Consider the following 13,156-nt stretch of genomic DNA (forward strand, 5'->3'; position numbering starts at 1 on the left):
ACTTGGTTGATGTATATCATCGATCCCAATTGCGTGGATCGATGCTCATGATATCAATCACTGGATTGTCTGGCCCAGACTCGATTATTTACAGCCCGCCGTCATATGGCTGGAATATTGATTAGTGCCGTGTTTAAGAACAAACAAACAAACTTTATTGAAAACACCTCCAGCCATGATCTAGTGAGCAATACTGCGTCTACTCAACAGGACACAACACTCCAAAATGACACCCCACTCCAAAGCCTATAATCGTTTGTCCATTTCGCATCTTACAAGAAGGGGATGGAATTTTAAATAATGATGATGACATGTTTCGTTCTTTTTTCAGAGGAACAATAGACTGCCACCGGTGGGGTAGGATACGCTAACCTTTAAGCGAATGTAGCCGGGCGTGGTGTGATGTGTCCAGCCACTAGGCTGCTAGTCAAAACATGAGGCAGTTCTTGAAGATGATGATGATTTTATTCTTTTGTAGTAGATGGTGGGAGGGAAGCTGTAAACAAGAGTCCTCCCTCCATAAAGAGTTCATGCAGAATAAAATCATCATCATCTTCAAGAACTGCCTCATGTTTTGACTAGCAGCCCAGTGGCTGGACACATCACACCACGCCCGGCTACAAAATGGCGCCCAACGTGGGGCGCCAATGTAGCGGCCATAAAATTTCCGAGTCCCGTGATGGGATTCGAACCACGGACCTTCTGATCCGAGGTCGGACGCCTTGTCCACATGACCAAAGAGGTTAACCCCGTCAGCAAGCTGACAAGGTAAGGATGTCATCTGTGGGATGACTCCACGCCCTGCTACACGAACATCTGGCATCATCACTTTTTGATAGTGATTTATAAACACATGCTCATGATGTCATCGAATTGTACAATAGACCCTGTGGCAGAGATTTCCTATGATTGACTACTAAGTGTTGTGTCGCTTTTATTCAAATAGAATGGTGCCATGCCTCATTTGATGAGTCTAGTCCTCGTTACTCACAACAAACAGTGACATGTGTAAAAAATGACAGCTATGAGATAAATATACAAATGATATCACATCGAATTTAGTTACATTATCATGCTTGCCTAAAGGCAAATTAGAAAACTGCTTGAAATGAGTTGCGTTAAACAAATATTGCCATATTGACACAACAATCTTCACAAATGTGATGGAACATTGTTGTTTTAACAATCAACAGAGTAACAACACGAACGAATTTCAATTCAAAGAGATTGTATTTATTATAAAAGAGAACATCATATAAAAATGCTGTACATTACTGATTAACAAAGATGAGGCGGGATTCAAATGACCATGAAACATTTATATCTACATGGAATGTATAACGGTGCATATTTAATGTAATTGTTTGCTCTGTAATGTGCCTGGCCAGCAAGCAACAAAAGGTCGGATCACAAATGTATCACAAAGTTTAAGTTTCTTCACTGACGTTATGCTTGGAAAACGCCACCATCAATTGAGTGCAATCTTCCGTATATGTCCCTTACTTCCGCATCACTACCATCAGCATTTATCACATATCCCCCGGGGAAAAGGCCTTTTGGGGGAACAAACTCCCCTTTCCTGTACTTGTGCTTTATCATGCCTACCCTCCTCATGAATTGTTGAAAGTATCGCAGAAACATTGGGTCGGTGAACATACTTGAATACCCCATAAACTGCTGCATTGGATTGACAGTGCTCTGAGTATTGGTAGAAGGAGCAGGGACGGGAGCCTGATGTGTCAGTCCTTGACCTGCATTTTGGCTTTGAGGTTGACCGTTTCCTTGACCTTGACCTTGACCAGATCCCTGATTCTGTGTTTGTTGGGTCATAGGCGGGGTTTGAGGTTGCGTCTGGATCCCGGGCTGGTTAGGAAGAGGGTATTGTTGATGTTTACCTTGACCTTTGGGTGCTGGAGTGGTTGATTTGGCTTGTGGAATGTTAGCCGTTCCTTGTTGTTGTTGTTGTTGTTGTTGCTTTTGTTGTTGAGTGTTACCCTGACCAAAACCTTGCACTGGATTGTTCATGAGAGCCATAAGCGACCGAATATTCAGGAAATTGGCACCAAGTGGAAATAAATCTGAAACAATGTTATACCTCTCATTATAACCTGGCAAGGACTTTCACAACGACATAAAACTACATACCATATACATGGCTTATTCTTCGTGGTTCCACAGTAGCAGTAATCATATAATATTTTATATTCGTATTGTGACATTATTGTATCGTTCCAGCCCTCGGTTGTTCCTCATACCGTTTGGTTCTTGTTCTTCTGTTAGGTCGTATGGTGGTGTGACAAAGAAATCACAACATGATGACCCGTGAACATCCGGGTTAGAATAGGTCTTCAGCAAACCATGGTTGCCTTAAGAGGCTACTATGCCTGTCGTTAGAGGCGACTAACGGGATTGGGTGGTCAGGCTAGCTGACATGGTTGATGCATGTCATCGTATCCCATTTGCGGGGATTGATACTCAATCACTGGATTGTCTGGTCCAGACTATATTATTTAAAGACCGTCGTCATATAGCTCGAATATTGCTTAGTATGGTGTTAAACGTCAAACAAACATACAAACACAACACGCTTATTATAAGTGACCGCCTACGTGGTGTAACTGATTGAGCGTCTTCCCGGAGAGGGGAAGGTTTTTGGTTCGATCCCCAGGCGCGTCATACCAAAAATACGTTAAAGGGCGATACTTGTTGTTTCCCTGTCTGGCGCTCGGCATTAAGAAGGAATGGTCGGCTCGGAGTCAGTATACTGTGTTACAGTTAGGTATCTATGTTAAACTGCGGCATGGCATAGCACTACAAAACCGGCATAGTTCCGACTAGTGCAAACGGCCCCACTTACATACACATACACGTGCATTCAAGTCGCTATATATAAGTGCAATAATCTTGAACGCGACGTTAAACCAGATTTTAGCAAGGACTAGGTGAACCAAAGGGTATATACCCACTCGAATTTATAAATGTATATTTTTGACAGGATATACATTTGTATTCTTGAAAAAGTATATAAACTGTACCTGCTGGTGACTGGTTAACAAAACGTCTGGAACCTGCAAATAGAAAATAGGGAAATAAAAAATAGGAAACTTTTCTTTTAGAAAATATTGAATGTTAACGTCGGAGAAAAATCAGTCTCGATTATCTACCGAAACGGATTCTACTTGGCGCGAAGGCAAAATAGTAGTGAAAACAACTAGAATAGGCAACTGAAAATCAATGTGAACACTAGGGACACCAGAAACATCAGTGTGAACACCAGGGACATCAGGAACATCAGTGTGAACACCAGGGACATCAGGAACATCAGTGTGAACACCAGGGACATCAGGAACTTCAGTGTGAACACCAGGGACATCAGGAACATCAATGTGAACACCAGGGACACCAGGAACATCAGTTTGAACACCAGGGACATCAGGAACTTCAGTGTGAACACCACATTCAAGTAACATGCAAATATGTTACAATAAATTATAATATAGCCACGCTCGGTGAAATATACAACATGTACACAACACCGATGTGCAGCGGACGCTGATATCAATTTGTAAATAGATATTATTTCCAGATTTTTATTATATCATGTAACTGGAATAAGGTTTGGTTTACGATATAATATTAATTCATACATTGATTCGTCATCTTCATCCTGATGATGTTGATTTCATTTATTTTTATTAGTCAACTTCGTAACACTTACGGATGTTTCTTGCATGGCTGCCACAGCACGCAGCCATAACAATTACGAGGATTTGAAGAGTATTCATGTTTCTGAAAAAAGAAATAAGTGAACAAATAAATGAATCACCATAAAGGAAATTCATAATTCCTTTCTGAAATGTTCATCAGATAGAAATTGAGTTGGAAATAGCAGCAAGAAGCTCTGAGGTTGAGGATGAGTTTTATTTTAAACTCAAATGTCTATTGTATTTAGAATTTAGAGACAAATACCTACGATTCTATCATAGAACGAAGTCATCTGTGTTTATACTTTCACAGTTGCCATATTTCCTGAACACATGTCCTACCGAATGATTCCTTCGTCCTATATACACTTTCTTATCATTAAAAGAAAATGAATATTCTGGAACTGTAGTCTACGCTTCTCAACATAACCATTCTCAGGCCATACTACTTATAAACTAATATTAGCATCATGGACACGTATTATGAGTAGTAGAAAAAGTTATACTTACACGAGAGTCTGTAGCAATAGTGCCGAAATACGAGGGCAAATTTGAGTTGACTGAAGAAACAATAGCCCGTACCCCCTTTTATACAAACATATCCAGAAAACATTGACGTGAAAACCTGCGCAAAACACGTCACTGGCACAATTTATGAATTTCGGATGTACGTTAAGGTGAATCACAGTTTACTGTACCATACTTGACCTCACGACAAGACATCGTCTCGCCTACGCTCACCACATTCTGTCAGATTGATGTTGGTAAACAATTTATCACCCGAGGCCTAAAAGCTCCGGAGTAACGTCACAACCCTGTCTTAGACCAGTGTCCTCTGTGGCTATAATTAATCCACTTTTTGCGTATGCATCCACTACTTTCCTGTCTCGCAAGATTTATGCCGGAGAACATGGGGGTTAATAATGTTTATGTTTTACGAAACATCACGCTTTCGTTAAAAAGATATTTAAATTACGTAACATACAAGAAATACTGAACCCACTGCAGGTGTGTGACGGATGTCTCTCCTTGTGTATTTCATCACGTGTTTTATATGTTAAACATGAAACATTTCTGGTTTACTGCGTATAGCGACGTTTCGATGTAGATACTTATACCGTTATCATGCTTGAGTGACAACAACCAGGTGATGAGATGTATATGTGCATGACATGTTGTGATAAGCTTCTCGGCCTTGTTCTGCCATATTTAAACTTCAAGGGAATTATGGCAATTCTTTTATTATGTATCCATGTCACATGCACGTAACTATTTAAGTATCAGGCCGCCAATTTGAAAAAGAAAACTGATCAGACTGGTCGGAAACATTTACTTTTCCCCAATGTATAGTTGTTGCCATAAGACTGTTGACATTTTGGCCACAAAGAAGTTTCCTGTTTAAGTACTTTATATTTTTATCGACTGTGTGTCATGGCGATTTAGCAATGGCAGGAGACGAAACGGCGGTACTGATTGTCGTTCTGTTAATATATTGAAAGATAGCTAAGATCGTCAAATTTCTAGGTGATACAAGTTAGGTTTAGAGGCAGGAAGTCCACGACCAACACATAAACATTGAATGGCCAAACCCCAATTGATAGACAAAGCACTTTCGCACCATAGCTATGTCCTGTATCTCAATCTATTCGTGTTTCTTGGGTTGTTCCATTGTATGAAATAGGTAATAGACTAGGGATTAGCAGTGCCATGGACCGTGAACTTTGTTGTCTTAAGCTGTAGGGGAAATGGGATGTAGGGGTTTTGGGAGGTTACCGTCCTGTATACTGGCCCGTTTCGGCAAATATCTGCTGCTTTTCGTATATGAAATTACTAAGACACGTGTGATTGATCAACTATCCGACAGTGTGAATTAATTACGCTAACCGTTTTACATTGTGTGGAAAAAGGGAATTTCTAAAGTGTGGCGACGACATCTAAACGTGAGTCGACGCCATATTATAAACAGCTTGTGTCAAGGTCGCTGTCACATGTGTTACCTCGACCCCAGTTTCTGTCGAAGGTACACACGATACAAACATAATACAACTATTGAAAACATCAACTTTACGTCTGACATAATGACACCGATTCCTTTTCGCATTTGAGTCAACCGCTTATGGATACGATGTGCTGTTAAGTTCTATTTCGATTTATTTTTCCTTTCCCTGAAGCTGATAATGGCGCTATGACTGGTTTGCTAAAAAAGTATTTTCCGTGTGTTTAGACATACATGTAAGATGCTGTGATTGTACAAGATAACTGATAACTATTTATGAATGTATATATATTATCAAATACACATTATAAATCTCCTAAGAAAATGGAATATTTTATCTTAACATGATAGGGTTTGTGTTTCCAACATTCTGCAATGGAATCTAATTAATATTAGATTTACAAGTTATTGATATTGACTGTACACTCCATTATCGTAAGATTATATATCGCAAGTCTAAACTTTTATTTGATATGTTATCAGTATCGTCAGCAATGAGTAAACGCTTTGTTTTTTTCGTTCAATGACGTTACAATCTGCAATTATATTTGTATAGGCTAATAATAGATCGCTGTGAATTTGTCGTTTGACCTCGCGTGTTGTGGCGCGGATGACGTCACGTCAAACAGCTGTTCTGATGTGCAATCTCATTTTCGGCTACTTCCATCAAGCCTGGAAATGCCAACGCCCTCTGTTGGCAGACTGAAATTGTAAACAAAATCAATCTTGCCTAAGAGCAAGATGAATGCATTCTTGTGTATATTTAGAAGGGATTATCTTCACAATGTTAAGTTATGTTATGTTCCCTCCCTGCAGGCTAGTTTCGCTAGGCCAAAATAAAACTTTTCCTTTTGTAGAATGGAATGAAATGGGAAACGTTACTTGAAATAAATCACCACGGATGTCTTTAAATGCACATGTATATATCAAGGTGTACATATAAAAATCATATATATACTATTTTAAAGTCGGATTTATCAAAAAATATATTAAAGGAACTGTCTTATTTTAAGGACTGGCCATAAAAGTATAATTTGAGCAAAGGTCCAAGTAAGACCGCCAATTGCCAAATACGGGGGGAGACGAGGATATATGTTTTCTAGTGGTCACTGTGAGGAAAATATGTTCCGATTCTTCAAAGTACTTCATAATTTCGTCATTTTCTTTCTCACCTAATCTAAATATTATTATTATTATACTGTAAAAATATAATATTTTCCTCCTTTCTCCCAAGTTGACGCTTTCCTCGTATTGAAAATAGCCTACTCTACTGGTTTTAACGCGCACAAACGTGATCGGATCTCATTTTACTTTTGCTCCAATTCATCAGAAGAGAGCAATAATTATCTGAAAATGATGATCAAAACTGACTCTTGTAAGGAAATAGGTAAAAACAAAACACTTTATTAAATCAGCGACGCTGATAGTGTCACGTGACAATTCTGATACGACGATGATGCACATTCAGTTTTGTCGTTGCTTCGTATAGATCTATGTAATGTATGACTGAAGCGGTGTGCGTATCTTGTACAGTAAACTACGTTTATAAAGAACACGCTTTTAACGAACTGACGGATATAAGTGACATAGTTTTTTGTCCCAGCCATTTGCTGTATATATGCTGTAAATAAGCTTATAATGAACTACGGTTATATCGAACTAATATCAGTGGCCCCTTTGAGTTCGTTATAACCGTAGCTATATATAGTTTACTCTTTTTAAGGTTCGAATCCACGCTCCCATCACGGGATTGTCCGTATACCCAGTCGACCAGCTGGAGAGTATGTTCATAAACCATAACACAGCGGGTTCACGTTGGAAAGAATGTTTCAAAGCATGCATGCACGTGTCGATTGACTGAACGATAATGATTGCTATGATGTATCCCTCGCCACGAACCGGGTTCGAATTTGGTCTTCTATAGCCCATGCATGTAAACGGCGACTAGCGGGATCGGGTGGTCAGGCTATCCGACTTGGTTGATGACTGTCATCGTATCCCAATTGCACAGATCGATGCTCATGATGTTAATCATTGGCCTTGTCGTTCATACTCGATTACTGGCAGACCCCTGTCATATGGCTGGATGTATGCGGCGTTAAACAACAAAGAAAAAGTGATGAAGTGTGTTTGTGAACACCACAATGACATATGGGGTAACATATTTTCTTGTATTGCGATGGCCCTGTCGTGATATCATAATTAATACATAATCCCTCTTGGATGCAGTAGAAAGCAATGCCGCGTGACGTGACCTTGTATAATCCAAGTGTATGTCTATATATTTATCTACATACAGCTCTGGATTCGAACCTTGGTATACAAGCAGTTAACCACTTAACCACATGGACCTCCTGTTATGTTGGTACTGACAAGTATTTCATGTTTGCATGTGTGTAACCGTGTGATCACTGGGATTGGTTGTGTACACACACTGACGGGAAGCACTGAACGAGCAGCAACAAAGAGGCTGTGTCTTGCAGTGAATTTTACATGTTAACATACATGTGTGTATTACAGCCAACTATTCTGTTGCATATTGTTATTTAAGACAACCTGCTCATCTGTGACTGGATATGAACTTGTATAACGGCCAAACTGTGTGCATGTTTTGTAGCATATTGTTATTTAAGACAACCTGCTCATACGTGGCTGGCCATGGATACTTCTCTTGAGAGAAGTTTTACATGTGAACTTGTATAACGGCCAAACTGTGTGCATGTTTGGTAGCATATTGTTATTTAAGACAACCTGCAAATGCATGACTGGATAATTCTCTTGAGAGAAGTTTTACATGTGAACATATATAACGGCCAAACCGTGTGCATGTTTTGCAGCATGTTGTTATTTAAGACAACCTGCTCATGCGTGGCTGGATAGTTCTGTTGAGAGACGTTTTATGTATTAATCTAAAGAAATGAATCTATCAATCACCATAAACGACACTCAGGCGCCGTCGATTCAATGGAAAGAAAGTTTGAGGCGTGGTTATTGCTGAAACTCCAATACGAATGTTTGTGGGTACACTTAACGCATCTTTAAAAAGATAATCTCTATGTACCATGTGGTCGAACTATACTACCATTGTTTGTGGGTACACTTAACGCATCTTTAAAACGATAAATGGGATCCACCAGGATAACATGGTGCCTTATGGGTGCTAGGATACAATTATGCTGTGATATCATAAAGACATTTGACGCCAACTTACTTCGATTCAGTGAAGATCGCCATGTGTGATGTCATGTATCTCTGTAATAAGTATGAATTGAAGCTTGTGAATAGTATTTTCTGTGTTCCGAGATGCTGTAGTATATAAATAGTAAATAGTAGTAAATATAATGAAAATTCATAATGTGATTTTTCACCCTTAATGTCCCCTATCACATTGGTGGTGCAAATATCTTATGAAAAAATCCTTTTACAATATTACATGACCTCGTTTTGTAATGTCCGCTTGTGTAGGGAATGTGTAGGAATAAGAAACAACCGACTGATGATTGTACTTTATGCAATAACAATCAAGCTGTTATATCCTTTCTTCTGACATCGATCACCGAAACACTGGTAATCAATTTCACGTTGAACAGCAACAGTCCTGGACAGAACACGTCACATATGTCCACCATGGCTTTAAGTCAATATTGGTCTTTCACAACTGGAAATATACACGTCTTGGATGTTCATTTCGTTAGGCATCCGAATGAATGTTGGGTGCCTCGTTTATCCAGGGTAATTATCCAGTTGTGTGGAAAGTAATAATCCCGGTTTCAAAGATAAAATACAAAATTAAAATAATACCTACACACCTGTCTTAATGTCCATTTCACAGCCCCCATAGAGCACTTATAGAACATCCTACAGGGGCACACTGTCACCATGTTTCATAACCAAACGAAAAGACGCCGATGTCACTTTAAACAACACTAACCATGTCCACGTCCCCTCCATCAATTGAAAAACTTCCGGCTGGGCCGGCGACAGTTGCATCACTTCCGTCTCCGGCTAGAACGACACCACCGCCGGGTATTAGCAGATTGCTCGGGATGACTTGTCCAGGTAGGAAGGTAGGTTTCCACGGATCTCCACTCTTCATAGCGCGGATGTATCCCGCCATGACAACTGGATCCGTTTGCACTTTATTTGAAGACGCCAAAGGAACAACAAGGACGTTTCCGCCGGGGCTGTTTTTCCAGGCAGAGAGAGGCGCTCCGTTATGTCGTTTAAATGGTTTAATTTGTGGCTTAAGATGTTGGTAGCCATGCATTTGAGGATAATGTAGTCTTAATGGTTGTTGGGGAGTCTGGATTTGAGGTTTTGGAACATACGGCATCGGGAATACCTTGGGGTAGCGCAATGGGAACTGAGGATGCTTGGCAGTGAAAGTCTGCGATTGTGGGAAGGAGTTTGTTTTAAGAAGCCATGGTTGCGATCGAACCTCTACTGGGCTTGAGGTTTGAGGTACCAGAGGAATCCCCGAGATCTGAAGTGGCAGAGGAATCACTGAGATCTTGGGTCCCAGCGGAATCCCCGAGATCTGAGGACCCAGGGGAATCCCCGAGATCTGAGGTCCAGTTCCATCAAGGGGAATGGTTATCTCTCTTGGACTTCCTGACCAAATGATGCCTGTGAATGGAAATACAAATAACAAATATATCAATAATGCATAGACAAAACAACCACATAGATTGATTGAGTATGGTTGTTAACTTTTAGCCATTATCCAACAATATCAAGACGAGGGACACCAGAAATGGACTTCGAACACGGTTCTTCGGCGTGACGAACGAACATTTACCAATCTAGAGTGAATGAATGAGTGAGTGAGTATGGTTTTACTCCGCTTTTATTCCAGTAATATCATGGCAGGGGACACCAGAAATGGGCTTCACACATTGCAACGCTTTAACCACTAGGCTACTCCACCGCCCCCGATCTAGTTTGAAAAGAATGAGTATAAATATTCGCATTTGTGAATACGATTTTTTTCTTTCACTTTTTTTGTGCTCTTATTAATTCACATACGGTTTTGTCACTAAAATATTTGTTGTAAAATACATTTGATTGTTCAGGTGATGGTGGCCGTCGGGTAGCCAAGTGGTTAAAGCGTTAGCTCGTTACGCCAAAGACCCGGGTTCGATTCCCGACATGGGGACAATGTATGAAGCCCATTTCTGGTGTCCCCCGCCGTGATATTGTTGGAATATTGCTAAAAGCTGCGTAAAACCATACTCACTCACTCTGTTCAGGTGATGATAACACCTGTTCATAGTAATAAACATATTTGTGTTGAAATGTATGTGAAGAAAAATGTCCTTCTGTCTTTCTATTGTACACCGAAATTACATGTTAACTGTTTATGTTCATTGAAATATTATCATCACATTGAAATTCAAATCATACAACAGCACACCTAGTCGTACGGTGTATACCTACGTTGGCTTGACACAGATCCAATATACGAACAGGCCAACAGAGCTACGAGCGCCGTCATTGTCAATTCCTGAAACAAACAGATGGTAATTAAATCCTTCTCCCGTATACACAGATACAGATGTAACTGTGACAGAATGTGTATGTTCTTATGACAATCGCTTTTTCAGAATCACGTAACTCAAACCATTAAAGTATTCAGATATTGAACCATAAAATTACTAAGAGTGAAATTCAAATAACATCCTATGAACACTCTTAGCTCTACGTTTATAGTACTATATGAAAACTACCGAGTGCGGCAACAAACAAACAAACAAAACAAAACAAAACAAACCTCAAAAACACTAGATTAGAAACCTGCCATACGTACTGGAACAGACAATCCAGTGATTGACATCATCAGCATCGATCTACGCAATTGGGATACGATGACAGACATCAACCAAATCAGCAAGCCTGACCACCCGATCCCGCTAGTGAAATATACCTCTGACTTCCCATGTTTATTATGAAAATGTTAACATCAAAGGAATATCCAAAACACAGGAATATCCTGCCATGATGAAAACACTTTCATTAAGCAATTTTAAGATGTTTGAGGTACACGTACGTCAACAGCTAGACTCCAATTTATCATGACATGCATGTAGATACAGCGTTATGATCATAGGTAAACAAACAAATATTAGTACGAGGATATACTGATTTATCATATAATGGGTAGGTTTCTCGGCAGGATAAAGCCAACGGATACAAACGATATCCGTTGGGGTCATATGCGGATAGAGATGCAAATATCAAAAGTCAAGTAGGGACTACTTTCACTGTTTATAAACAAACATGGCGTCGCCCTCGTCATTCGGCGATCGAGTCAGATTTAACCATCGGGAATCTGGATAAACTACAGAGATAATTGATTTCATTATCAATAGAACAGTCTAATATACTGAAAATCAGTGTCTTACTGTTACATAGCTAAGGCATTTTATAAGTTTTGGTAACTTTGGAGATGTAAATTTCGACACAATTTTGCAAGGGCACGAGGCCTAGCCAAGCGGGATCAGTAGCCATATCTGTGCTTGTAGACCTCTGCGGCTTGAGCCTTTCTCCACAAATTAAAATAGTTGGATTTGGCCGAAATATGTTTGAATTGGTACCCTGTTTCGTTTTGTCGCCGTGTGTAAATCTGACTACACTTTTTAACGTTATGACAGGACCGACCGACTGTCAACAACGTCTGACCGTGGCCGTGACGTCTCATAGACTAGGGTTAGAGTAGCTTCCCTTTGACAAAGGGCAGGTTACTCTAGCAGACAGACCGATGGATTGCCGCGAAAGACAATTAAAAACGATTGTTATTTTGCGTATATGTTGCTTCACCACTGTATAAGAAATCGATTTCAGTTGGAACTATATTGGCTACTGTCACTGTCCGACTGACACATCACTTACTCTGTGACGTATTAAATATTAATGCGCGCATTCCAGGAAAGCTCACAATGTTTCGGTAATGTTTGTGAGAGAGGGAAAGCGATTTTCAAGCACAGAATTAAAGAATGACATTATATGATGAAGAGGTTATCACGCTTGTGTGTTTGGGGATGGTAAATATCCTGTATTAGGAATAAACATATGTATTAAGCTCGCCAAGGCTCGCTAAATACAATGTTTATTCCTAATGCAGGATATTTACCATCCCAAAACACACTCGCGTGATAAGCTCTGTATATAAACAACCCACCTCACTCTCCTTCCAGGCCTCATGTGCTTTTGCAAATATCTACGAGCACTCTAAATAATTATGCTTATATAGCGCCACCTTTGACATGGGGTCAAAGAAGGAATTTCATATGATCAGAAAACTAATATGCACCGACAGGTGTGGCTAAAATATTTATGTGATGTAAGACTTCACGTGAAAGCTGAGTTATGTGGCTGTGGGTTTACGCCCATGAGGGTTATAACCTGAGCCATTTTCAACCTAATAAAGTCACATTGTCATTTCTCAGATCAAAGGGCA

At 39.9% G+C, this 13,156-nt stretch overlaps 2 protein-coding genes across 2 annotated transcripts; both read right to left on the reverse strand.

Annotated features, from left to right (window-relative positions):
• Positions 1-1,217: 1,217 nt before the first annotated feature.
• LOC124131971 (putative uncharacterized protein DDB_G0288537) lies at positions 1,218-4,302 on the reverse strand. The gene is made up of 4 exons (XM_046495522.2): positions 4,215-4,302; positions 3,719-3,789; positions 3,036-3,068; positions 1,218-2,078 (listed from the first exon to the last, which is right to left on the reverse strand). The coding sequence occupies exons 2-4, from the start codon at positions 3,783-3,785 to the stop codon at positions 1,447-1,449; spliced, it is 732 nt and encodes a 243-aa protein (XP_046351478.2). The 5' UTR covers positions 3,786-3,789; positions 4,215-4,302; the 3' UTR covers positions 1,218-1,446.
• A 4,892-nt stretch (positions 4,303-9,194) lies between these two features.
• Positions 9,195-12,902, reverse strand: LOC124131973. Its single transcript, XM_046495525.1, has 3 exons — positions 12,878-12,902; positions 11,137-11,203; positions 9,195-10,326 (listed from the first exon to the last, which is right to left on the reverse strand). Exons 2-3 carry the CDS (start codon positions 11,192-11,194, stop codon positions 9,617-9,619), a joined length of 768 nt encoding a protein of 255 aa, XP_046351481.1. The 5' UTR covers positions 11,195-11,203; positions 12,878-12,902; the 3' UTR covers positions 9,195-9,616.
• Between the last annotated feature and the right edge of the window lie 254 nt (positions 12,903-13,156).

Source organism: Haliotis rufescens, unplaced genomic scaffold (assembly GCF_023055435.1).
Source record: "Haliotis rufescens isolate VD_foot unplaced genomic scaffold, xgHalRufe1.0.p SCAF_15, whole genome shotgun sequence".
NCBI lineage: Eukaryota > Metazoa > Mollusca > Gastropoda > Lepetellida > Haliotidae > Haliotis > Haliotis rufescens.